The sequence below is a fragment of the Rousettus aegyptiacus genome, unplaced genomic scaffold (assembly GCF_014176215.1).
Source record: "Rousettus aegyptiacus isolate mRouAeg1 unplaced genomic scaffold, mRouAeg1.p scaffold_m13_p_7, whole genome shotgun sequence".
NCBI lineage: Eukaryota > Metazoa > Chordata > Mammalia > Chiroptera > Pteropodidae > Rousettus > Rousettus aegyptiacus.
In genome coordinates this window covers 60944418-60970466 of record NW_023416310.1, presented here as the reverse complement: position 1 = coordinate 60970466, position 26049 = coordinate 60944418, and the positions used below count along the sequence as shown (strand labels likewise).

The 26049-nt window shown below is 40.0% G+C and overlaps 2 protein-coding genes across 3 annotated transcripts in view; one reads left to right on the top strand and one right to left on the bottom strand.

Moving 5' to 3' along the window:
* The first annotated feature begins 440 nt into the window (after positions 1-440).
* Positions 441-19345, top strand: MFSD9 (major facilitator superfamily domain containing 9). Of its 2 annotated transcripts, none has more exons than XM_016161852.2 (6): positions 441-669; positions 5156-5243; positions 6438-6481; positions 11157-11286; positions 13339-13491; positions 14506-19345. In XM_016161852.2, exons 1-6 carry the CDS (start codon positions 505-507, stop codon positions 15279-15281), a joined length of 1356 nt encoding a protein of 451 aa, XP_016017338.1. In that variant the 5' UTR covers positions 441-504; the 3' UTR covers positions 15282-19345. The 2 variants fall into 2 exon arrangements, with proteins under 2 accessions (XP_016017338.1, XP_016017337.1); XM_016161851.2 differs by having other exon boundaries at positions 13282-13491.
* A 2641-nt stretch (positions 19346-21986) lies between these two features.
* The window catches only part of SLC9A2 (solute carrier family 9 member A2), a 75694-nt gene continuing 71631 nt past the window's right edge, over positions 21987-26049 (bottom strand). Inside the window, exons 10-12 of the mRNA XM_016161850.2 lie at positions 25122-25253; positions 23848-23938; positions 21987-22626 (exon numbers count right to left, since the gene is read on the bottom strand). Of these exons, the coding sequence (XP_016017336.2) occupies positions 22256-22626; positions 23848-23938; positions 25122-25253 (594 nt within the window). The 3' untranslated portion in view covers positions 21987-22255. The remainder of the gene's footprint in view (positions 22627-23847; positions 23939-25121; positions 25254-26049) is intronic.

The window sequence follows — 26049 nt, the reverse complement described above, 5'->3', positions numbered from 1 at the left end:
CGCACCTTCCTTGCATTTTCTCTTTTGAGTCTAATGCATAAAACAAGCCACAAAACTGCCATTCTGCAGAGCGCGTTCTCATCCCGTTGACATTTTTGCTTCCAGGTATATCCTCAAAATTCGGCTCAAATAAACTCTTAGAAAACTTTTCTCTAAATCTGGACGCTCTTTCCTCGACAAGGCAAACTCAGAGGTGAATGAAGGACATCACCATTCCCTCTCACCCTCCAACGGGAGGGGGCGGCAGGCCAAGTCTTTACTCCACTAAACGTGGAGAATCATCACCACCATCACAAAAGTGGCGCGTCCTGCACATGCAGGTGCCACACGCCCGACCGGGGATGAACTCACCTGCCAGGAGCGGCTCTGGCGCCCGGCAGCGGCTGCCTGGCGTTCCGCTCTGCGCAGGCGCACGCGGCGCGCTTCCGCTGGGGGCGGGGCTAGTGCGGAGCGGAGGGCTCCCCGCGGCGGCTTCCCCTGTAGTCCGCACGCCTCTGGGTCTGCATGGAGACGGGGGGCCACCGTGGCCAGGGCTCGGCCCCGGGGCTGGCCTCGGCGACACCAGACCCGCGGCAAGAGCAAAGGACAAGGGCCGAGGCGGGGGCTCCCGGCCCCGGTGCCCTCCGAGACCGCAGCTTCCTGCTCTATCTCTACCTAATGGGCTTCTTGGTGAGTGCTGGGGCTGGGAGCCAGGTGCAGACTCCCAACCCAGTTATGGACGCTCTTTCTGAAAGTTCAGAGGAGGAGGTGGGGGGTGGGGTTGTAAGGTTCAGCCAAGGCTTGCAGGGCGGAGAGCGGGGGCTCCTGGGCAGGCTTGGGAGAGCCCAGCTGTGCAGCGGCTGCAGTGGGGGCGCACGGACGATTTAGCAGGCCAGGTTTGGGAAGTCGCTGTTGATGACCCTCACTTGGACAGAATTAGGCACACTTTCATTAAGGTTTATGGTAGACTGGAATGATTAAAAATACAAGTCACAGTGAGTGGTACACGACTGCCTTTTGACAAACTGTTTATGTATTGCACGATGCAGGGTTTTGTCGTGATTCGTGTGTGTGTGTGTGTCCTGGTTTAATAAGGATAGTTATTAATTTCCCACGTTGAAAGGAAAGCTTAGAAAGCCGAGTGTATGGTAAGGTAAGTTATTCATTCAACTACTCTTTTATTATTCATTTTATTATTTCTGAAAACCTGCTATATGGTAGGTGCCATGGAGCTCCAATCACTCTAATATACAGTCGGTGTCCAGAAAAACCCCTTGCTAGTGAGCTTGTGTTGATTTCTTGTGGGCATCTGCAGGACCCGGAGATCCACCTGTTCGCTCCTCTCTTTCCAAGTCTAGGCCTGCTTCAGTTCCCTGGTTGTGAGCTCATCCAAATTGTAACAGAATTGGGACAAGAGCCCAGTAGAATTTCTTCTTTGCTGGGCCTTAGACTGTGTCTTGACCGCAAAAGGAGCTGGTCATTGTCAATGAGAGAATGCTGCCTCCTGAGTGGTTGAAAATGGTCCCTAATGGCACTGGGTCCTGGCAAAGAGGAATTGCCATTTTCTGCCCAGATGTAGGTTAAGACCATTACTTCTCCCTGGTCTGGTGTCTCCCTTGAGTTGGGACTCTCAGTCAGTCTTAGCTAGGAGAGGACACAACAATGAAAGCATGTCACCATATTGCTGTAAACACAGAACCAGAGACAAGGAAGGTGACTTTCCCCAGAGAATCTCTGCCTCCACTTCAGTTCACATGACAGCCCCCAGGCTTAAAACCTTTGAATTCAGAGTCTAACATTCCTTATGATTTTGTTTCTTTAATCTTAGTCTCAGGATGCAGGGCCTCCTTTACCTTCCAGTCCAGTCACCCAGAATTCAAAACCATTGAGTGTGGCTGGTTCTTCAGATTGCGAAAGGTAGCTAGCTGCCATCACCCCTCTGGTAGGAGATGAGAACCCCGAGGTACTGCTCCCCTACCCCACAGGGTACAACCCACTGGTTCTGACAGATGAATAGGATTTGGACCTTCACCTGGAAAGTCCAGACTGGAGTTCAAAGAGTCATGGAAACCAGACTTCAAAATAGTTTGTTTTTTAAATAAATTTGCAGATCATTACGGTTGGTCCTCTGATATAGACTTGGTATTCAGAGCTTCCTATATGTTGTCTATGTGCTGTGCACATGGCGAGTCTAATCTAGCAAGCCTGATGTAAAATTTTAATAATTTAAATAATTTATTCAAGAGAATCATTAGGTCTCTAATACCTTCAGGGGAAACTATAAGATTTTCCAAAAGTTAAAAGAGAACAGGGATTTTTTTTTAGATGGAAAAATGTTATAAACAAAATATATGCAGCTTTGAGTATCCTTGAAGCATCTAATGGCTCCAGTTAGGTAACATCTAAGGAATATTATGCATAACTTAGTTATTATTTTTAATATATTTAGAGATTTGAAGACCCTTAAGACTTTTGGGAAATTCATTTCCAATTGGGAGAGGAAAGGAACAAGATTAAAGAAGTCTGTTCAAATGTTCTGTTTTGAGTGCTTGTCCGTGCTTCTAGGTTTTAATTGGTTTAGGAGGAAAGACCCTTTAGGCCCTTTTCGGGCAGCATATTAAGATCTATGGTTTCAGTTCCTTCTTTCCTCCATGTACCTGGCCGTATTTGTATTTCATTCCATTAGCTTTAGTCAGGTGAGAATTCATTTTTATTGCTGTAATCCCCTAATCATGAAATACTTGGGTTCCTAACCTGAAAAAGATCCTGAAACTAATGTATTCATCAGTTTCTGTTTAGAGTTGTAGATGCCCCCTGAAAGAGGTCAGCGGCCCCCTCTCACTTCATTTCCAGGTGTCAAATTCGAAATTGCCTTGTAAAGTAGAAGGCAGTTTTAGAACAGAACTTGCCTGCAGGAAAGAGCTAGCAGCCAGCCTCCTTGGAAAAAGAGGATATTTTTCAGGCTCACAAAGTATTAAAATAATACTGATCATTCATTACTGCTTCAGAGTCTACGTTTTTATACTTATCTTCCATAAATCTCAGCCTAGCTGAGATTCTCCCATTCTTTATTTAAGAATAATCATTTGAATATTAAATGACAAACAGTATGGGAGATCTTTCTTTCTTTCTTTCTTTTTTTTTTTTTTTGGAAAAAAAATCTTGTTGGACAGTTGAGTTTCCTTAAAGATCCAGAAGATGCAATAGGTAACTGATGTGTCTTGAGTTGTTTAAATGATATAAAGCATCAGTAAGCTGATGGGACAAAGCTGGCTATAAAGTCGGCTCAGACCCAAAATAAATTTTAAGTATGGTAGTTTCCCCTTATCCATGGTTTTGCTTTCTGCAGTTTCAGTTATCTGTGGTCAACTTCCATCCAAAAATATTACGTGGAAAATTCGAGAAATAATTCATAAGTTTTAAATTGCATGCCATTCTGAGTAGCACGATAAAATCTTGTGATGTGACACTTCTGCCATAGACATGAATCATCCCTTTGTCTTGGGTATCCATGTCAGTCTCTTAGTAGCTGTCTTGGTTATAAGATTGCTAGTGTTCAATTAACCCTTATAGCAGCCTAATACTACATCACAATGTGTACATCATCTACCCCACTTCATCTCATCATGTAGGGATTGTATCATCTCTCATCATCACAAGACAGGTGAGTACAGTACAATAAGATATTTTGAGAGAGATTACATTCATATAACTTTTATTACAGTATATTGTTAAAATTGATCCATTTTATAATTGTTCATCTCTTACTGCGACTAATTTATAAATTAAACTTATGTATCATGGGTATATGTGTATAGGAAAAAAAACAGTGTATATAGGGTTTGGTACTCTGGTTTCAGACATCCACTTGGGGAGGTCTTAGGACATATACCCCATCGATAAGGGGAGATAACTCTAATCTTAAAAATAATAGTTCTGGTACCATAGTTCTGGTAGTATTTATATTTATAGTTTATATCCAGCTATTTTAGATCACTGGATATAAACAATATAGCCATCTAACTCTGTAACCATGGGAAAAACCACTGAAAAGGGTATTTGGATGTTTATGTTGCTATAATTTGGTGAAAGTGCAGACACCAAGAAAAGCAGAGAGCAAAAAATTGTGGGCCCAAAGAAAATATATTTTTCATGCATTTCTTTCTGTTTAACCAGTATTATAGAAAAACAAATTCAGACTGAATATAAAGAAAACTGTTGCATGTGTTATATGTTTTTCTTCCCCTAAACCAATTGTAGCAAGTAACCAAATGAAGTAGAAATGTGAGCAATGCCTTAAAGAAAAATTAAGTCTTTCTATTAACTCAATCAATACCTAGCCAAAAGGGTCAGTACTTATTCACAGAATTGAAGAAAAGAGAATATATGTTTGTATTTCTTCCGCATATCAAACCTTTTTCAACCATTATGCCTCTTAATATAGATCATATTTTTCCAAGGCAGGTGTCAGTATCCCCATTTTTTACAGATGACAGCACTAGTGCTTGGTAACATTACATAGCCTTCCAAGGGCACATTCTTATCAGTAAGGAGTGGAGTTGGAATTGGGAACTGTCTTGCTGACCCCAAAATGCATGCATTTAGCTGTGACTTAGCTATGGAGTGTGGCCTTCTGTTAATACACTAGACTTCTCGCCCTTACTGCTTTACTGAAACCTTCCTTTCAGGTATTACCTTGTAAGGCTATAAGCCATGGATCAGCCACCTTTCCTAACTGCGGAAAGAACCCCATATTATTAAGTATATGCTGCCTTGCCAAGAAATATACAGCATCACTACCTCCTTTCCCCCTCATTACGCGCGCGCGCGTGCAGACACGCGCGCGCACACACACACACACACACACACACACAATGTAAGGAACTTCCTTAGCACTCCTCCTTGAATATTAAGGATCAGTTACAAAGAAGCTAAAGTTAAAATGTCATCTCCTTCAGGGTGGGCCAGACATTTACAGGTATCAGTTGTTATAATGTATTTGGATCCTTGATAACTTTAACCTGATGAGTATAACATAGTGCAGAATACAGTTGTGATCTCCTATGTGCTCAAAGGTTTAGGTAGTGGTTTTATTTGTAAAATTATTTTAGGTTCACCACTTTAAAAAATACCAAGCCTTCCATTTCTAATTTGAGTTAATCATTTTTTTGTTTAGGATTTGTTTGGTGTCAGCATGGTTGTCCCATTATTGAGCCTTCACATCAAGTCTCTTGGAGCAAGCCCAACAGTTGCTGGAATAGTAGGTAAGTAGTTAATGGTGCACATTTTCAGAGCACTAGATTTTAAATCCCCTGAACTAAGTACTTTATATCAGTCTTATAGCTAAATATTATCCAAAGGTAAATTGAAAATGGAATAAAATGAATTTTTAGACTATTTCAAAATATCACCCTGCAGCATCTTTTCCTAGGCTACCTGTGTTCAGAAGGGTTTTGAGATTTAGCATTATCTACGTGGCCCATACCACCAATGATGTTACAAGTACCACTTGACCTCTCCAAGGAACTGGCTTTGTGGTTAAAGTTTCAGAATCCTGCCTATAGAGATCTGTGACCTATTGCCAGAGAAACATAATCTATAGAAATGACACTGTACAGGCAAGGGATTGGGGTGAGCCTTCACAAATCAGTCACAAACTTCCCGCACCACCAGCCCCACATCTTAGAGGGCTGTAGGATGTTTCTTCCTGTGCAGCATAAACTCACCATCTGGAAGTCATTGATTTACCAAAGAGACAGGGAATAACAGGGCTTGGGACTGTGCTAATTAATGAAAGATTGTTAAGACTAAGAGCCCTTGATCATTCACAACCTGGATAAGCACATGTTTTGGGGCAGTTTTGTACGTAATATTCAGTTAAGTCCTACTCCATGCCATGATTTGTATTTTCCTTGAAGAGTATACTTGAACTTATACTGGACCACCCAGCAGCATAAAGGTTTTTGTGAAGAGCAGAAGAGACATGTTACGTGACATAATGGAGGTAAAAGGACTCCATAAAACTTTGGAAGTTCTTTATAAAACTAAAGCATTTTAAGAAAACTGAAATGTCAGAGACATATGAGATAATGTTAAAATTTTAAGACTTAGTAGAATTTTTCTAGGTTTTAGATTTTTACTGAAACACTCCATGCAGTCTTCTCCGTCGGAGTCACATACCTCTCACGTAGTGAAAGGACTTTCTCCCATGGTCCCTAAGAGCAACCCTTGCCTTTAGTCTTTTCTGCTTGCCTTTAATTTTATTTCAAAAGCCTTTTATTAAAGATTGTATTACTTATACTCTTCCGACTGAAAAAAAAAAATGTGTGGTAATTTCCTTTTTTTAAAATGATTTTTTCCCCACAACGTTTTTCCATTAATGTCTACGTAATTGTCACCACACTAATCCAATCTTGGGATGTGTCTAGCTGCTTTTATGGATGTTCCTTTTTTTGCAGGCTCCTCTTATGGCATCTTGCAGCTCTTTTCCAGTACGTTGGTGGTAAGTCACGTTCCATCTGGAAATGCATCTTGAAAGCATAGGTGTACATTCTGAGGGCCATGCAGCATGGATGGGGTGAAATCAGGGGCTCGAGTTTCACCAAAAGTAGATGTGCAGGTGATTCAGGTATCCACTGTCATTAGATCAAGAAGGATCCTTTATTCATCTGTCTTCCTCACTTGGCATCTGAGAAGACATTGGCCAAAAGGAGTCAGGTGGCTTCTTCTAAACACATGAAATCAGAATGAGAACCCACTTTAAAACCATGTTAAACCATCTTCTTTCCATGACTCCCTGCTGACCTTTTACTAGGAAAAAGAATGTAAACAAAAAGTTATTACCAATATTATCATTTGTTTCAATTAATTGACAGTGATCAAAGCCACTCAGACTTCTAGGATCCTACTTGAAGTTGTACTTGAACTATATGGCTTATTAATTATAAAACTTAAGTGTATAGACAGAGGGAGCCATTTGGAGTGGTTGGTTGTGTATCTACAACATGGGATAGAAAGATGCAGAGCTGAGCTTGTCACTCCTACATCAGACCACTCAGTTGTTGAAATTCAGAATTCTTAACTGATCTGCCCCTTCTCTCTTGTTCACCCCACTGTGGCCATTCTGGTCTTAAGACATCAGTGTCCAGTGGATCAAGCAAGTCAAGCAGAATGGTCAGTTTAGTCCCTGGATTGGTCAACCGTGACCTTGGTCTGGATAGCTGGCTGGTGTTCTCACTGTTTGTGAACTCAATATAAATAGAGCACTGCATTTCCCAAGAGTAGTTTGCTTATAAAATGTGTTTTAAAATATAAAAGAAATTTAGACAGATTCTATAATAAATTCTTAAATAACTAGTTATTCCCTGATTTATCTTTTATAATCTTTCCTATATTAAGTTTATATAACAGTTTTATTCTCATTTAACTTTAGCAATGACCCAGCAAAGTAGTTTGTTATCTCCCTTTATTATACAGGAGGCAATAAGGACTCACAAACTTTAAATAATTTAATGAAGTCACTGAATCTCAGTACCCACACTGTAAGCCCATATTATTTTTGTCCTGATAGTTATCTGTCAGTGCCCCCATGCTCTAAAACAGTAAACAGATAATGAATATCAGATTGACAGGAGAATAATGCACTTGTTTATGGGGCAACACATCATATTTCATATTCTTTCTTGAGAGAAGAATTTGCGTAGTCTTAGGAAACATCTTTTCTTTTTTATTTCTGAACTCACTACTGATATACTTGATATGTGTACATAGATCAGTTAAGTTACATAAATTTTAATTAGTCAGGTGCTTTGTTCCTACTAGACTCTAAACTTCCTTAGAATAAGACCAGGTTCAATTTGATGCTTCATCACTCACATCTATCAGAGCAGCTGGCACAAAGAAGCATTTTTGTTAATGTGAATTTTTGTTGACAGCTATGGCACAACATTCTTTATCAAATGTTTTTCAATTTGTTATATTTGTGCTTAAAAAGTGTGTTTCATATACCTTGTAGCCATAATTTAATGAGAACCTCCTTAGAAATCCTACAGATAGAGGAATACCTAATCAAAATTTCCTTTTAACCAGTGCATTTATAAACATGTATTTTCATTACGTTTTATAAAATTATTCTAAGTTTAAAAACAAATCTTTATGAAGAAAAAATGTACTGTGTCAGATTTGACTAATGGTTTTACTATATGCATTTTAATAAAAATGACGAGCATTTATTAAGTATTTATGTGTCAGACCCTGTTCTGAACACTTTATTTCATTCAGTCCTCATAATAACTACTCTCAACCACATCTCTGGTGGTCATATATCTTTAATGACTGATTTTATGTAAAGCATATAGCAAGTGTCAAGGGGTAGAAAAATCTCAGAGGCAGTTACTATTATTATTTCTGTTTTACAGATAAAGAAACTTGGGCCTAGAGATATTCCTCTATATGTAATTACGTTAACTAATATGTCTGTAGTATATGGAGTGATGAGTTCAGAGTTGAACCCAGACAGCCTGGCCCAGGGCCCAGGGTGTACTTACCAGATGCTACCACTACCCTATGAACACAAGGAGACCGGTGACCTCTTACCCAGATCGAAAGAGTGTGGAGAATTTCTAAAATCCATTGAAATGAAAATTAGGGGGAAAAGATTGATGGTATTTGTAAAAAGCTAACAGTAATTTGGAAGACTTACCCTCAATTATTTTATAAAGAAATTTTATGACAGTTTATATCCTTATGTAAAGATGTCTTTTGGATCCTTAAGAAAAAGTAAACACATCAATAAAAATGAGCGAAGGGCACAAACAGGGATAGTTGGCTTTTGGCAAGACAGAGAGGCAGGCTTGAATGATATGGTTCATTCGCGAAGTTGATAAAGTCATTACACATCACTGAGAAGGAAGGACACAGGATGCCATATGGACCACCTCTAGCCAGCCCAGGAGCACAGCACTGGAGAGCCTGGTCCTGACCCTTCTCAGACAGTGCTCCATTATTGTTACAGTGATTAGTGATTTTTATTTCGAGGTAATTAAAGTTTTTTAAACAAAGCCTTATCTAGAACCTCAATATATAAACCCAGTCAACGTGGAGATGCTGTGGTCAAACCAGGCTCATCAGTCAGGCCTGTGTCCATCTGTGTGGACAGAGCACTGCTCAAGTGCAAAGATAAACAGTATAGTGGCCACCAGGGCTGCCCAGGGGTCTAAGGTGCTCCCAGACACCGAGGCTCCTGGCGTCCTAAGCAGCCATCCTCAGTTAGACATCTGTCAACCTCTGGCATTATGGGAGTGTTCTGAGCATGTAGGGAGAAGAGGAGACGGTTGTTTGCCAGTACCCTTCCCCACCTCTAAAGAGTTTTCTCAGAAGCCTCACTGGTGGCCTCTAGTTGCATCTTTGAAGGCCAGAACTTTTAGTCTGCAAGGGAGGTTTGTTTTGGCTAGGCAGGTTTCTGGGATTTCTGAAAAGAACACATACAACGGAATAGCAGAAAAAGGAATAATCCAATTAAAAAAATTGACAAAGGACATGAATAGACATTTTTCCAAAGAAGACATTCAAATGGCCAACAGGTACTTGAAAAGATACTCAACACCACTAATTATCAGATAAGTGCAAATTAAAACCACAGTGAGATATCACCTCATACCTGTTAGAATGGCTATTTTCAAAAAGTCAAGAAATAAATGCTGGCAAGGATGTGGAGAAAAGGAAACCCTTGTGTGCTTCTGGTAGAAATATAAATTGGTGCAGCTACTATGGAAAACAGTGTGGAGGTTCCTCAAAAAATTAAAAATAGAATTATAGCAATCCCATTTCTGGGTATATATTCAAAGGAAACGAAATCACTAGTTCAAAAAGATACCTGCACATGTTCATTGAAGCATTATTTACAATAGCCAAGACATGGAAACAACCTAAGTGTCCATCAACAGATGAATAGATAAAGGAAATATATATATTCACAGTGGAATACAATTTGGTCATTAAAAAAAGGAAATCCTGCCATTTGTGACAACATGGATAGACCTCGAGGGCACTATGCTGAGATAAGTCAGACAGAAGAAGACAAACACTGTATGATCTCACTTATATGTGGAGTCTAAAAACAAATTGATTTTTGAATGAGTATATTTTGAATGAGTGTTTTCAGAACAAGAGATCAAATTTGTGATTCCTAGAAACAGGGGCAAATGAATTGGGTGAAGGTGGTCAGAAGATACAAACTTCCAGTTATAAGTAAGTACTGGGGTGTCACATACAATGTGGCGACTACAGCAAACACACTATATTGCATATTTGAGAGTTATTAAGAGAGTAAATCCTAAATGTTCTCAACACAAAGAAAAAATGTTTTTTCTCTTTTTGCTGTTTTTATGAGATAATAGATGTTAACTTATCATTTTGCAATATATGTAAGTCAAATCATTATGCCGAACACCTTAAACTTACAGAGCTATATGTCAATTACATCGATAAAACTGAAAGAAAAATATAATGTGGGAAAAGTTGCATCTCAATAGTAATCAAAGATTCATAATGGAGCAATGAGAAATCATTTTTATCTGCTGGATTGATAGAATTAATGATAAAATTCGTGGCTGTCATGATGGTAGAGAACAGACACTGTTAAGCAAAAAAATAAAAAAAGATAAAGGCAAAATTTTAATAACGGAATGTTCGAGATGTATTATTAAGTAGAAAAACAAGTTACAAAATATAGTGTACTGTATTTTGTAAATTTGAAAATTGTGAAGTATTTTTATATATTTTGTTTTTAAGCATTTTCTAAATTTCTAAACTGAATCGAACATGGTTACTGGGGAGTTGAGATGAATGAAGTAATGATAATAACAAAACCAAGGCTTTCTAAATTATACTTCACAATTTCTCCAGCCATTCTCAGCAACTAAGTCATCACAGATGCTTTCTTTGATATCTTAGGCTTTTTTTTTTTTTTTTTTTTTGATAAAACAATGTTGTATTTTCCCATTCAGCTTATGGAAGAGCAGAGAAAATAACTTACTGTGACAACTGGCAGAACAGTTTGAGCATCTAAGAACCTTAGCCAGAATCCCTGATGTTTTCCAGTGGGCACATTTGGGGTCATTTCCATGGTGATGAGTTTACCGTGACTCACGGAACTGTTGCGTTTCTTGCTTCTGCAGGGCTGCTGGAGTGATGTGATCGGGAGGCGGGCCTCGCTGCTGGTCTGCATTCTGTTCAGTGCCCTGGGTTACCTGATCCTTGGAGCCTCCACCAACGTGTTCCTATTTGCCCTCGCTAGAATCCCCGTGGGTGAGTTCTTGTACCTGCCTATGTGCCTTCCTTCAGAATAAATTACTTCCACGTACAGAGAGAGCCTGTCCCACTTGTGTCCCAAAGAGTGCCTCTTTGATTACAGCTTATGTAAAGAAGGCAGAATGGCAATATCAGTTATAACTGTCACACCAGCAGCTGCCTTTGATTGAGCACTTAGCATCAGTCAGGCTCTGCTGATTTGTCTAGAGCTACAAACCCTGGACGCAAAAGAGCCAGGAGCCCTCGCGTCGGTCACTGTGTACAACTCTACCACCACTGCCACAGGCCCCATCTCCTTCCCTCTGACCTCTGTCCTCTCAGGAAGAATGTGCTCAGTCTTTGACCAGTACCATGGTTACTCCCTGTCCCTCAGCAAGCTTATAGTTTTCATATTGGGCTTTCTGGCTTCAAATTGTGATTGGCCACTGTAGCTTTCCTGCAGCCTTCTGCAAGTCTGGCAGTTGCTTTGGTGGGGGTGGGGGAGGGGCAGGAGACACTAGGATTGCAGTGTCATGGCTCAAGGGTTAGTTTTCTGTTTCCTGACTGGTCTTGAATGTTTCTACCAATTTCGAAATAGCTTTCATTTTGTCCATTCATTGAAATAGTTTGTCCATTCTTTGAAATATCACCTGTGGGTGGTGGGTGGGTGGGTAGTTACTATGGAAGCTCTTTATTCCCTTTTTGCCTTTCTTCGTGATTAGGGCCCTGGAATTTTCATGTTTCTTTCTCATCTTACTGATGAGAGCACAGACCCTGCTACCCTGGTGGACAAGCCTTTTGAGTTCACCCTCCAAAACCCATGCTGTGCCTTCTTGTTAACAAATGGCTTCAGAAGGCCTTTGCTGCAAATGTGATCAGTCACCATAGTAAGCCCCAGCACCACTCACAAAATCCAACCAATCTTCGAGGAACTCACTGGAAACCATTGTATCCCTTCACACTTAGGATCATTCAGCTAGACGTGTCAGCAATATTAGTAGGACCTACTATGTGTTGATCAAAATAGCGGGCAACCTGTGTCATCAGATTCTGCCAGTCTGTTTATGAGTGTGATTGCGAGGTGTGTGGGTGTATACAGTCAAATCCATCAGCAGAAGTATGAGGAATACAAAGTTACATACTCTTTAATCTCTTATTAAGTCCTTTCACAGCTTTTAGTTTGTTTAGTCAACAAATTTGCAGGCCTCCTGCTAGTAGAACATGAGTTGATATTGGTTAGATCAGGGGTTCCTAATCCCTAGGCCGCAGACTGGTACTGGTCTGTTAGGAACTGGGCTGCATGGCAGGAGGTGAGTAGTAGGTGAGCAAGCAAAGCTTCATCTGTACTTGCAGCCGCTCCCCAGCATTAGCATCACCGCCTCAGTTCTACCTCTGATCATCAAACATTAGATTTTCGTAGGAGCACCGGCCGCTGGTGCCAAAAAGGTTGGGGTCTGCTGGGTTAGATGTCTGTCACCATGTTTTTATATTTTTACTCCCTGTCTTTCTGTCCTTCCCTGTTCTATTTCCCTCCATAACACTTGGCCACCTTCATATAGATAGGCAGGCTCTGTGAAGATAGGGATATTTGGCTTTTTTTTTTTTTTTTTTGTCTTTTTGGTGTTCCTCTCTATTCCTTACAATACCCTCAGGGTCATGGTATATGCTGAACAAATAGTAGGCATGCAGAAAATGTTTATTCACCAAATTTATGAATAAAGGATGATAAATCTCTATATAAAAACCACCATGAATTGTGCTGGGATAACAGAGAACATGAGACCCTGGGACCTCATGATGGGAAAGGGGCAAGCTGAGGGTTCGGGAGCTTGGTTACCAGAGGCGAGGTGACCAGCCAGAAGTCGTCACAGTGGGATGGCACCCTCAGGCCTCAGAGGTGTAAAGACAATGGAGGCCAGAGCTCCGTGAGGGATAGAGGTGAAGGGCAGGATCACCACCAAGGTATTTTTGATCTGGAAAATGTTACAGAGCATGTCTCTTGTCCCCTAACAGGTATTTTCAAACACACACTCTCCATTTCAAGGGCTCTGCTTTCTGATCTGGTTGCAGAAAAGGAGCGGCCTTTAGTGATGGGACAGTTCAACACAGCGTCTAGTATGGGCTTCATCTTGGGCCCCATGGTCGGTGGATATCTTACTGAGTTAGACGATGGATTTTATATAACGTGCTTCATCTGTTTTTCTGTCTTCATTCTCAATGCTGGTAAGTTCCCACTTAATCATGAGAAGAGTCTGGTTTATGCCTTCATGCTAACCAGCCTACCTACTTTTATCCCCTTACAATTTGTTTTTCTTAGATGAGGCAGACTCATTATTCAGGAGTGAAAGCCCACATCATCCCTGCTGCAGACCTCCCCAGTGGGCTTTCCGCATGCTAATTCACATGTGTCTCTCAGCCTTGGTGGCAGTGGATGGCAGCGTTGGCCCCACCCCCCTGGCCACAGTGGCTTCCTGGTTGACCTCGCATGCCAGCCTTATTCCCACAGGATGGCCTTGTAATTTGTTCTTCCTTCCACCAGCAGCATTCTTCCCAAGTATTTGTACTGGCTCTTTTTATCATTCAAGTCTCCAATATTTGCTTCCTTAGAGAGGCCTCCTCGGATCATTCTGTCTAAAATAACTGAACTTCTTCATAGCACTTCAGAAATTATATTATCAATGTGTTTTCTTGCTGTTCCCCTCTTTCCCCAATATACGTAATTAGAAAGTAAATTCCCCAAGGGTTCACATTTCCTCACTGCTGTCACCTGTGCCTAGAACAGGCCGGATAGATAGCCAGTGTTCAGTGATATCCAACGAATGAAAGAAGGCCAACTGGGCTATGAGTTCCTTAGATGAACTTCTTTGCCCAGAGACTGGTGCATGACTGACCCTTTGATTAACAGTTTTATTAACAGGAGGAAGCATGCCGTTCAATTTTTTTAAAATATAATGATATTCAACTTTATTGCAGCTTTTCAAATCTTAACATTTAGGACAATAGGTTAAGTGATACTTCCATCTTAGGTTGGGATACCAGACTTGGGAAGCAAAGTTCATGAGCTTAATCTCAGTCCTCATCAGATACCTTATGACCGTCTGCCAGTTTAATCTGTAAGGTCAGCCAGAAGGAGAGGTCTGATGAATCGGTGTGAATCTAGATAAAATAGCTTTGAGCATGTGACTGGTGTGACCAGGTTTCCTCCCGTGCCTTTACCAGACTGTGCCATTTTAACAGGTCTCGTTTGGCTATTTCCATGGAGTGAAATAAAAGTCAGCAATACAAAGAATGACCTGCGATTGAATAAGAACCATGGACTTTTGAGAAAGACAGACTACCAAGTGCAGGAAGCGGGCCCCACAAGTGGGAGGACCACCAGGCCACCCCGGATGGTGGTCCTGTCAACCCTGCAGGTCATGAAGGGCCTGATATTTTCTGAAATGTGGGACATATTTCTGGTGCGCTTGCTGATGGCCGTGGCAGTCATGCTGTACTACAGCAATTTTGTCTTGGCCCTGGAGGAGCGCTTCAAGGTGAGCCCCAAGACCACAGGCTACCTCATCAGTTACAGCAGTGCCCTGGGGGCCCTGGCAGGCTTAGCCCTGGGGCCCCTCATGCGGCTATATGGGCACAACTCCCACAGGGTCCTCCTGCACTCCAGCATGCTCACCTTCCTGCTGCTCCTGCTCTTCTCCACCGCCCGTACCATGGTGGCCGTCGTCCTGTCCTCCACGCTCCTGTCCTTCTCCACGGCCATCGGCAGGACTTGCATCACGGACCTCCAGCTGACCGTGGGTGGAGCCCAGGCCAGCGGCACCCTCATAGGTGTAGGGCAGTCAGTGACAGCAGTGGGCCGGATCATCGCACCCCTCCTCTCGGGAGTTGCCCAGGAGGTCAGTCCTTGTGGCCCCCCCAGTCTGGGGGCCGCATTAGCCTTGGTGGCTATTTTCATCATGTCACTAAATAAGCCTCGCTATGGTGGTGATAGGAGTGATCAATTCAAAAGTGAATAGAATGGGTTTGGACAATAGGAAGAATCAAAATCCAAGGTATATGATTAAGGGACAGAGGCCATGACAAGAAGCAGGCTTTGCAAAGGGTGGGTGGTGTAAGCAGGCATCTAGGTCAGCAGTGAGCTCTGCATTTACGCTGTCAGAATTCAGAGCCGTGCCAAAGGGGAAGGTATTAAAACATTTGCCTAAAAGTCCCTCTCCATATGGGCTGGTGAGATTAAATGAAGGGGAGAAAGATCCCAGCTACAGGAATAGTGGTGATACCAGAACGTGATATTTGCAAGAAGGGAAGAGACCTGAGGATTCCCCACTAAATGAAAATAAGGTAAAGCATTAATCAGATAGGACACAGATTTCACTGAAGTTCAATTGTATAAACCAAGAGGGAGCTTTTCTACTTTCAAAATCCTACATAATGAAGAAGCTGCTCTATCAAAACGAGCCTGTTACTTACGTCATAACAAGGTTGTGAATGCTGCTTCCACCTGGGGACCTGGTTATAAATCAGGTGCCCAGCCTCACCCTTGCAGACTATTTCTGTGGGCCTAGGGGAGGCCCAGACATCTACTGTATTTAATAAGGACCACTTGCAGCAGTTTCTCATGGAGGTAGAAAAAGGATCAATCTGAGACATACTGGTTTCGATTAGAGTAAAACCTAGAGACTAGATTGTTTTTATGAATAACTAACTCAGTTTGGACTCTGTTAAAATTGTGTAGCACCAATTTCCCCAGCTCTCAGCTTTATACCCCATAATGTTTTATGCACAGTTAGAGAGTAAGGTGTCATGCCTCACTGGAGGGACTTAATTCTTCAGTGTCTTATGTTGAAAATCATTTCTTTCATTTTAATATCACACTGTGAACAGAAGAGCTGTGTTGGTCTACTGGGACATGTGTCCATGTGCCTTTTCCTGCCCTTCCAAAATTAGCACCTAGGGGGCCAGCGCAGGGCCCAGAGTCAGGGTGGGGACAGGCTCGCAGGGAAGCATTGTCAGGACACTTCTTGACTATGGGTGACATCAGTTATCAATAAAAATTAGTTAGGCGCTCCCTCTCTTTTTCAGACTCCCAAAGTGCACATTCCTTTCAGTTCTCTTAATTAGGCCACTACAATAGTACTCCTGCTTTCAACCTCACGCACTTATGATTGTAGCACATTAATTTGCTGTCACTTTAGTACTTTCTGTATGGAAAGCAGAAGAAAGATTTCTGTAGTTTTAGAAGTTCGATATGGAGTAAACTCAAAATTTTTGATAATCGATTGGAAATTTGAAGGTTATCCTTTCTTCTACCTAACTGCAAGAAAAATACAGACTTTTTATTAAGTGTTGTAATTCTGAACTTCTAGACAACTGCTTGGTGCTTTCGAGGATACTGAAATATGGTATAATATGGTCTTGTCCTCAAGAAGCACACCACCTCATCATGGACGTTAGACGCAGAAGGACAATAAATATTCAAGGGTATTTGCAATGAAGTAGAATTTCAGAAGAATTTCTTCAAAGATTTCACCCTCAGAAGTGCACAGGTTTCTTAGAAGCTCTTAAGTATAGCCATGTTTTTATTTTTGAAATCATAGCACTTTATTTTTGAAGTTAAATAAAATCCCATTAACTTGGTTAATCTTTACAATTAGATTCATGGAAATACTGAAAACCAAAGATTGATCTTTATATAGAGAGTGGAGAAATGTTTTTGTTTACTGGTAATTTTAGTATTTTGTTCTTGTGATTTTGTCTTTTCAGCTAAGTATTTTTTTACAGCCCTTCTTAAATAGTCTGATGCATTGCCCCTATTTAGGGTGTGTTCTGGGGGACCAGCAGCATCAGCATCCCCTGAAACAGATAGATGTTCGCATCCCACCTCAGACCATTTTCACAAGACGCCCAGTAAAATTTGAAAACCACTGCTCTAAGGGACAGTATTTTTATACTTTATAGAATGTGATCTCAGGGGAAGTAAATTGCTCAATTAAAGATTGTGTTGTTTTTAAACTCTCTTGAGTAACTTCTGTAATCCTTTTCAAAATACTAGATTGAGCCACATGAAATTGCTATTTTTGTAAATCAAAATATCTGCAGTGTCATATGGTTCAATTTAATATTATATGGAAACTTTAGAGGCATTGAACTTGCCTGAAAAGTTTATAAAGGAAATGGCACCCTTTCAACATTATGCCAAGCACAACTGTGAAACATCCTCAGGGCTTAGGTTTCCAGAAGGCTAGGCCTTTTCCACAGAGGGAAGGTATACCTCTGCCTTCCTGTCTGCAGGGATGTGCAGAATCCAGAAAGGGAGCAGGGTATGCCTGGCTATGAGAGCAACATGCAGCACTCCAAATCTCGGGCCTCTGGTCTCCTGGAGCAGTACGGTGTGACAAGAATTATGCCTAGAGCCAAGGGAAGGGGCTAGAATCAGTGGTTCTCTACCCCAGCTGCATGTTTGAGTCACCTGATTCCCAGAGCATGTCCTGGCTCCGGGGAACCAGGCTCTAAAGTGCCTAGTGTTCTTTATGCACACCAGCATGGAGAATCACAGCCTTAGATTTGAAAGGGCTCGTCTTCCACACTCAGGGTGAGCTTGTGCTCTGACATGACGGGGCGCCACTGAAGGCTTAGTGCTGGAGAGTGCGCTGCGGACCTGTGTGGTTTAGAAAGATCTGGACTTTGGGGAAGTAATCCAGAGGAGTCTGAGGGACAGGTCGTCGGGGCACTGAGGGAAGCAGGTAGGGGCAGCATCCGGAAGGCCTAGTGACTGTCGGGGTGTGGTCTTCATGGAAATTTCAGGAGGGGCTGTGGGTGATGTCTAGGTGTCTGGTCTAGGTCTTTATAAAGTCTTAAAATAGGTTACCATGAATTTAGCCAGGATGGTGCATATATAATGCAGCTCTTTTTGGAACAAGGCAGTGGATTGAAAAGACTTTCCAGGCCTAATTTTTTCCTGAAAAACTTGCCAGTTACATGATAATCTTTTTTCTTAATAAAATCCTTTAAAAATTATAATGAAGTGTAATAAATTATGATTTTTAGAAGCCATGGTATCCTGATATATATATTTTAAGTCAGGATCCTGAAGTGCTTGAAAATTCTAAATTTCAGTCCACTGAAACATCTTAGTAAAAACAGCAAAGCTTTTGTCTTTAACAACCACATTCTAATACCAAATATGTATGTAATTTGAAATTTATTCTACACTGGTGGCAAGCAAATAGTTTCAACATGTCATCACACTAGAGTTTGTTTCTAATTAATCAGGTGCTCAAATAACATTTTAAAACATTACATATAAGGTAATTAAGGAAGCAAATACAGTAAACAGTTTTGATCGGGTACCAAAAACTGTTATGAAAACCTAAAATTATCTGCATTATCTTTAAATATCATTTGGTAAGACAATGGTTGGCATTAACCTAATTTTTTTTTGTATGTTTGGGTTGGCTTGAGAAGGCAGCATTTAATATTTCAGAACACATGTTATCTTTGAACCAAGACTCTACTTACATTTAGAAAAATTAATGAACCAATTATAACCTTTATCCCTGAAATCAGGTTTTTTAAAAATATAATTACAGTATTAGTCTAGTTTGAGATACTATATGTATTTGAAACTAAAAGAACTGAAAATTTTAATATGCTTAAATTCTTATCATTCATGAATTCCAGCTATCGCGATCCTATTTAGTACAAATAAGAATGGTTTATTTATATATATAAATATAAAAATTGAAATTTCTGGTGCTGTCCTGGTTTCATGTAAAATATTTTCTACATAAGTGATTAAATATTTGCATGTGACTTAATATTTAAACTTTTGTACATTTCACAGAACTAGGAGAAATTCTTAGTGAGTGTGTGTGTGTGTGTAAATTTTCTCTTTATAAATATATAAACTTTCTCTTTGGCAAGCTGAGTTACCATTACTGGATACAGAGATTCTCATTTACATTATAAATTTAGTTACCACTTATACTTGACTCAACAGGATCCAATTTAAAAAGGAGAAAAAACATTTGTATATTTAATTCAAGGTATTTTTTTACAGTAGTAAAAACCAAAAAAATCACCACTGACGTGTTTGGTGTTCTGTCTACTGGGCATCTCACGGAGGGACATTTCTATACCCTACAAGAATAATGAATCCTTGTAAAAACCTCCATGACAAACTGAAAGGTCCTGAAGCAGGTTTTGAACCATTCAGAATAATGTGCTGTGTGTAATGAAAATGTAATCATCTCTTACAGTTCATATTTTAACTCTACACAGAAAAACTCATTCCCTAACCATACAGGTAAGAGACCTGACCCACAATTTATTGACTATTCTTACAGGTAGTAAAATAGGATTTTATTGGGGAAAAAAGGGAAATTTTTGAAAACAAAAAGGATCAGAAAGCTATGGGAATTTCAGCCCAGATAATTTGAAGGCATATACACAAAATATGTTTTTAGAAGTATCAGACTTTGGGTTACTTTCTACTTTTTTTGCTAAATAGCATACATAGCTTCAGAATAGTTGATCCTTAGAATTATATATAAAAATTAAGTCCTGAATTTTCACTTACAGGCAGTTCAAATCAAATTTATTAAAACGAATTTATCAAAGACCCATCAACATTCTATAATTATATTGGAACTTTGGTTGGATCAAGTGTTATTTGAACCGAGAGAGTCATTTACTAAGCATTGAGGATCTTTTTGTATTTATGAAATTTAGACTGTTATCATATTTAAAAAGTTTCAACTCCACATTCTCTCCTATATATAATGTGTAGAATCTAATAATGTTATTAAAAAAGGAAATATAGAGAAAAAGCTAAATGAAGTCAAATTTATTTTCCATTGCTTTTATCAGTCAACAAATAAAACATTTACACAAAGATAAAATGACATAACTGTTCCCTTTTTTTTTGAAATTCACACAATGTCATCCAAATTCTTATCTGACTTTTAATAAGTGAAAGCTAAATTTGGTCTGTCTATTTAAGATGCGTTAATTTGTTTTTCATTTTTCTCCAATTCCAGAAAGTTAGACTCCTGATAGTATGTATTAATATAGAATACCAGGCAAAATCATGAAATTTACTTTTAAGGTTATTTTCCATTTCCATCTTTTTAAATTTCAAAAACTAACTTCTTAAAATTGACTCGGCAGTCTCAAAAATACTCATCACATCTCGTGATGAATTATATTCCTATAATAAAATGCTAAAGTAAAAATCAGTTTTAATTTCTTTTCAGCAGATGAAATACATATTTTTATATAAAATTTTCATTTAAAACTAAGAATTTTGGCACAGAGTCCTAAGCTTGTAGTTTTCAAATAGTGTCTACACTGCTTTCCACTGATCAACTTGGGAGAGTTTCAGAAGGAAACTGGGTTCTTTATGAGCTTGTATCTTGCATCTATACCCCTCTCTAGCTCACATACAACAATCTAGCAGTATTATGAACTGCTAGAACTTTAAAACATGAGAAAAAGGGCTGGAAGGTTTACCCCTCCATGTCAGTGAGGGTAGAGGAAGGGGACAGAAAACCACTCCAAGGATTTCTAAATACTGTATCTTTTCTTTCATTTCTTTGTGTTTTCCACCAGTGATATCGTGGTCACTTGTATCCTTTGATGGGTCTCCAATGTGAATCCGTGGAATTACACGAGTGGCTTCATTTCACATCTAAACCCAGAATTTTAGAATCTTGTGCCAGTCAAGTTTTAAAAAGGGCTTTTGAGGAGGAAGAAAAAAAAATGACAGGCCAATAAAAACTACAGTTTAAGAGACAGATTCAAACCATCTTTAACAATACATTCCACTGTTTGTTTTCTACTGTACTTTAAAGAAGTATTCAGATAAGTAGAATCCATTTTTATGTGAAGAATTTGAATTACTTTATTGAGGCAGGAAAGGTAATAAGTTTACAGACTAGTGCAAAATAATGGAACTCCCACTTTCTCCAAAGTACTCCCTGAATAAAATTTGAAACCTGAACTTTCACCAATTTGTTAAACATTGGAATACTGTACATATAAACTTTCAATCTTGTCTGCTTAGAGCCTCTGACCTGGATTCAAAGTTCTAGACTGTTCTACAGAAAAATTCTGAAGCAAGTGGCGGTTGATGGGCATGAACAGGAATCTCCCGCACCCTCCTCCCAGGATTGCACACTATAAAACCTGCCAACAAGCTATACACATCACAAGCTGGGGTCACACACAGCCTTTCTCTTTGCACCATATAAACACAAAGAGGGGATGAAACCTCTTATGTCCCCTCAAACACACGGTGGAATGAGAAACAAAATAAAGCCAGCTGACTCTATTCCACAGGAACAGCAGGACCTCTAAGGGGCATTTGGAGCCAGACCACCTCGCCTGCTTAGGAGCAGGTGATCATCTCCCACTCTGAGTCGTCAGGTGTCTCTGCTCCACACTGTGCCATTTTACCAGCCTGTCATCAGCTCAGGGTCCGGAAACACCTCAACTCTGAGCTAATGGCCCACCAGCCTCCGGGAGCTACCCTTTATACCTTGGGAAGATGTTCTGAGTCTTTTTAGTATCATTTACTTAAAAACGAATTACAGATATACATATTTTTTTTATAAATAAGATTTGAGGCATGTGTATATATTAAAATTTTCACCAACAAAGGGTCTGTTAAAAATGTCAAGTCCTGTCATCCAAGTTCAATAAAGGCACATGATTTTGGTGGGTTTTTTTTTTTTTCCTTTAGGCCTATGAAGATTACAACTGCCAGCAGCAAGTCATAAAAGTCACTTTATGGGACTATTTTTCTTTGATTTCCTCTTCTTGAGATAAGCAACCATCCCATTGTTCAATGGCGTGACTCTACCAAAGAAAGGATTTAGACGCATAGAGGATTTTAAATGGATTCCATTATTGTGTCAGGTTTCGAGTAACAGCCAAGCTGTCCTGGGTCTGTCACCCTGCCCCCCAGCCTGGCTGGCTTTGACCATTTCCATTAAGGCTTCTCACTCCCAAAGCGAGCTTTCTGGCTTCCAGGTTCCGACGCCCTTCGGACCAGCCTGGGTGGCGGCTTGGGTCTGTCGCCTTCAGTCACACTGTCTTCCTGCACTGAGCCAAACTGGTCTTTGGAGAGAAGAGGCTGCCGGAGCATGGCTGGTGTCTGGGTGCCTCCCTCTTTGCTGTGGGGGACTGGGGAGCCACAGGGCTGCCCTCGGCCGGCATCGATGTCTACCTCATTCTTCCATTCCATCTTGTAGGACTGAGGATCTTTCTTTGAAAACTGTTCTGGCAGGAAGCGCCTTGCTCGGGGTTTCAAGTTGAGGACAGTGGTCCCAGCATCTGTGTCTGAGTCGCTGCTATTGCCACCTACCACAGGGCAAAAGAAGGACAATATGGGCAAGCATTTCAGGGAGAAGCTATGACAAATAACTCAGCGAGGCGCTAGTGGGTCAGCAACTGCTGTGCCCTCAGGGGGGCGGTAGGTCAGTGGGGTCCCTCTGACTCTAGCATTTCCCTTGATGTCTTTGAGTGCTTGGGTCCACAAGTATACATTCATGCTGATTTGGAAGAGCCTACTATGTCCTCGGCACTTTTAAATACATTAACCTACTGAATCCTCACAATCGCTCATTTTACAGGTGAAGTAACTGAGGTTCAAGAGGTACCAGTAAGTGGTGAAGCCGGAAGTCAAACAGAGACATCTTGCAGCAGTGGCTATATGCCCATCTGTCCTACAGGAGCTAAGCCAAGAGGCCCAGCTCAAGGTCTGGCACATGGGAGGACACCCAAAATTAACTGCTATTATGAAGATTCTTGATCAGGAATCTCATATACAGCCTTGTTTATTATCTTTATATTTTTAAAAGGATCAAAACATCCATGTGCATTTTCCAAACCATGATTAGAACCAGCTCACTGTCAAAATTCATTCCCTAGATTACAGTGAGTAGGACAGCTCACAGGACACTTGCCCAGGTGGACATGGTAGCATGGCCCACTCTTCCAAATATCCAGCTCCCCCTCTTCCTCCCTTCTCATTTATCACCTTGCCTGCCATTACCACCAGCCATTATTAGACTTTCCTCTTCTTGGTTAATTAAATAAGCATAAAAAGGTGTGTGTGGGGGGGGGGGGCGGGGGTATTATTATTACATCGCACACTTTAATAACATGAAACCCTGACATTTCTCCTGGGGTTTCACAGAATATGACTTGGAGTCTACATAAAGATTATCATGAAATAAAGAGATATTAGACTTTATGTCAAAGCTTTATTAACTACATCCAGAAGTAAAATACATGGTTGTGTTTATGAAAATATATTAGAATTTAGGTAAAAATTTGCAAATTTAAAACTTTCTATTTACCTGTTTACTGAGAATATGGTGACAATATCTGATTGAATTATTTATAATGTGTACAGAACTCCATTCAAAAAGGTTGAACACTAATAAAAAGTGTTGTTATTTTAGATTTGCAAACTGTTGAACTCATTGTAACTAAGGAAAAAGAAGAACAGGGACATTTTTCTATTCCATAAAATTAGTAAATAAGTTTAAAGATTTTTGCTCCAATTGTATTCATTACCTGCATTAGAAATATTCTTTTTCTTTTGTAGCTTTTCTGGAAGCTTCGTATTTTTAGGTAAAGATAAGTACCGGGAGGTCGAAGTGGAAGCCTGTAAAAGAAACGGAAAACCTTATTTAGACTAAGCAGGTGTCATTTATTGTATATTAGAAGTTTAAGATCTTATGAAAAATCTTGTTAAAAGTTAAAATTTTAGTTTTCAATTCCAAAATTACTTTGTGAGGGGCTGTGGGGATGGGGAATAAAGTTCCGAGCAATACCATTTAATTTAAAAATCACTAAACTTCTTCTAGAACATAATGGAAATCAGGAATGATGAAAATGGAAACAAAGCGGAACTATTACATACATGTGAAAACCATTGGGTTTTCTTAAAGAAAAGCTACTGAATTACTTATTTATGACAGTGTTACTGAAAAAACTTAGAACCTATATATAGAGAAGATACATAAAAAATGTAACATTTGTTTTATTTACTGTAATAAGTCTTAAAACTGATAGAACAAAAAGTACTAGTTAACTTGCTGACATTTCCCATGTCACAGGCTCTAGTTTCTTTAACTTTTAAATCAATGCTGCCACATTTTATACATTAAAAAGATAATTTGGTTTATAAACAAAATTTTAATTTCTGACAACCAAACACAGAATACTTTTACAAATAAGATGATGCCTGCTGTGTTAAATTAAAAAATCACGATATCTTTTTTAAAATAGCTTTTCTAACCTATCGACAATGCCATGGACCCAGTGAAATGCTGAACAAGCTCCCTGTGAACACTCAGTCCCCACCCCCCTCCACCCCCAGCTCCCATGGCCTTCTCAAAGTCAGCAGACATGGGCTTTTAGCCTCTCCCTGGATATCTTAAATATTGCTTTCCAAATGACGCCTGGCCCAGCCATTCGTTGTAACTTGTCTGACCCTCCTTAGTACTCCTGACTTCCTTCCTCAGTGATTTTTAATTTTTTCCATAGCACTTGTGGCCGTCTTTACAACAGATAATTTGCTTGTTCTGTCTATTGCTGATTGCGTTCTCTCTCACTAGAATTTGGATTCTACAAGTGTAGGAATCTTTCAGTATTGGTCACCAATGTATTCCAAGAGCCTAAAACAGTGTCTGGAACACAATAGGTGTTCAAGAAACATCAAAAAGACTTTGTAACTAACTCCATCCCAGAATTCCTATGAATGAACCCTCAGCAGAGTTTCCGGGACAGCTGCTGCTTCTGCTCTTGGCAGCCTTCTGCATCCCAGAGGTACAAACACCAGTTACCCTGCGTTCCCGATTCAAGCTGTTGTCTTTCCTAACGCTCTCCCGCAGACTGTGCCTTCTGCGGATCAGAATCTCCTTGGCTTGTCTCTCATTCGTATCAGCCGTCAGGTTGTGTCTGTTGTATGACAGCGTCTGAAATAAAAGCAAGTGACGTTTTACAAAAACAAACAAATAAACAAACAAACTGATCACTGCCCCAGGAATTCCAAAACTTTACTGTGTGTATTGGCTTTGCACCTCAGCTAGGTATTCACGTGCAGAGAAAAAAAAAAAAACATGTATGAAAGTTAACATTCTTTCAAATTTAAAAAGAATTCGTCTTCTCATAAAAGCCAGTAAATAAGTTTATTTTCCCCTATTAGAAAGCATAATCTTTATAAATGAGAAAAATGATTGAATTCATCAAGTGCCTTCGTCTACCTTGAGGTACCTTGTACGTATTTACCCAGCATTAGTGGCTGGGTAAAAAAAACACAAGTCATCTTCATACATTCTCTATCAAGTGGAAATTACTGGGCTGAAAATGAATCACTCTGAGCCACTTGGTGGTGCCATGTCCTTTTGATTAACTTAGAAACGTTTCTTCTTTTCAGCCAGCTTGTCAAATTGAGGAAGCGGCTGCTAACACCAGCCATGAATATGACCTGGTATTTGAAGCAGTAAAATGTTTCAGTGAGGGCTGGACATGGTATACTTTTTTGGTTGTATAAGCTATATTGAAATCTGTTTCCTAATGCAAACTGTAATTTGTAATTAAGTTCATTTTCTGATAGAATTAATGTATACTTCTTTCTTGGGAATATCCCAATTTCCCAGCTAAGTCAGGCCTACTAGAGATATGCAAAGGTACTATAGAACAGGGTTCAATTCTGGTTTTGAGACATTTACTCTCTAGTTTGACACCTAAGGCTGACAAAAAAATACAAGA

Coding starts and splice junctions, on each gene's coding strand:
- MFSD9 (XM_016161851.2), top strand. CDS start 505: ATGGAGACGGGGGGCCACCGTGGCCAGGGCTCGGCCCCGGGGCTGGCC. Junction 5,244..6,437: donor AACAGTTGCTGGAATAGTAG/GTAAGTAGTTAA, acceptor CTTTTTTTGCAG/GCTCCTCTTATGGCATCTTG. Junction 13,492..14,505: donor TGTCTTCATTCTCAATGCTG/GTAAGTTCCCAC, acceptor CCATTTTAACAG/GTCTCGTTTGGCTATTTCCA.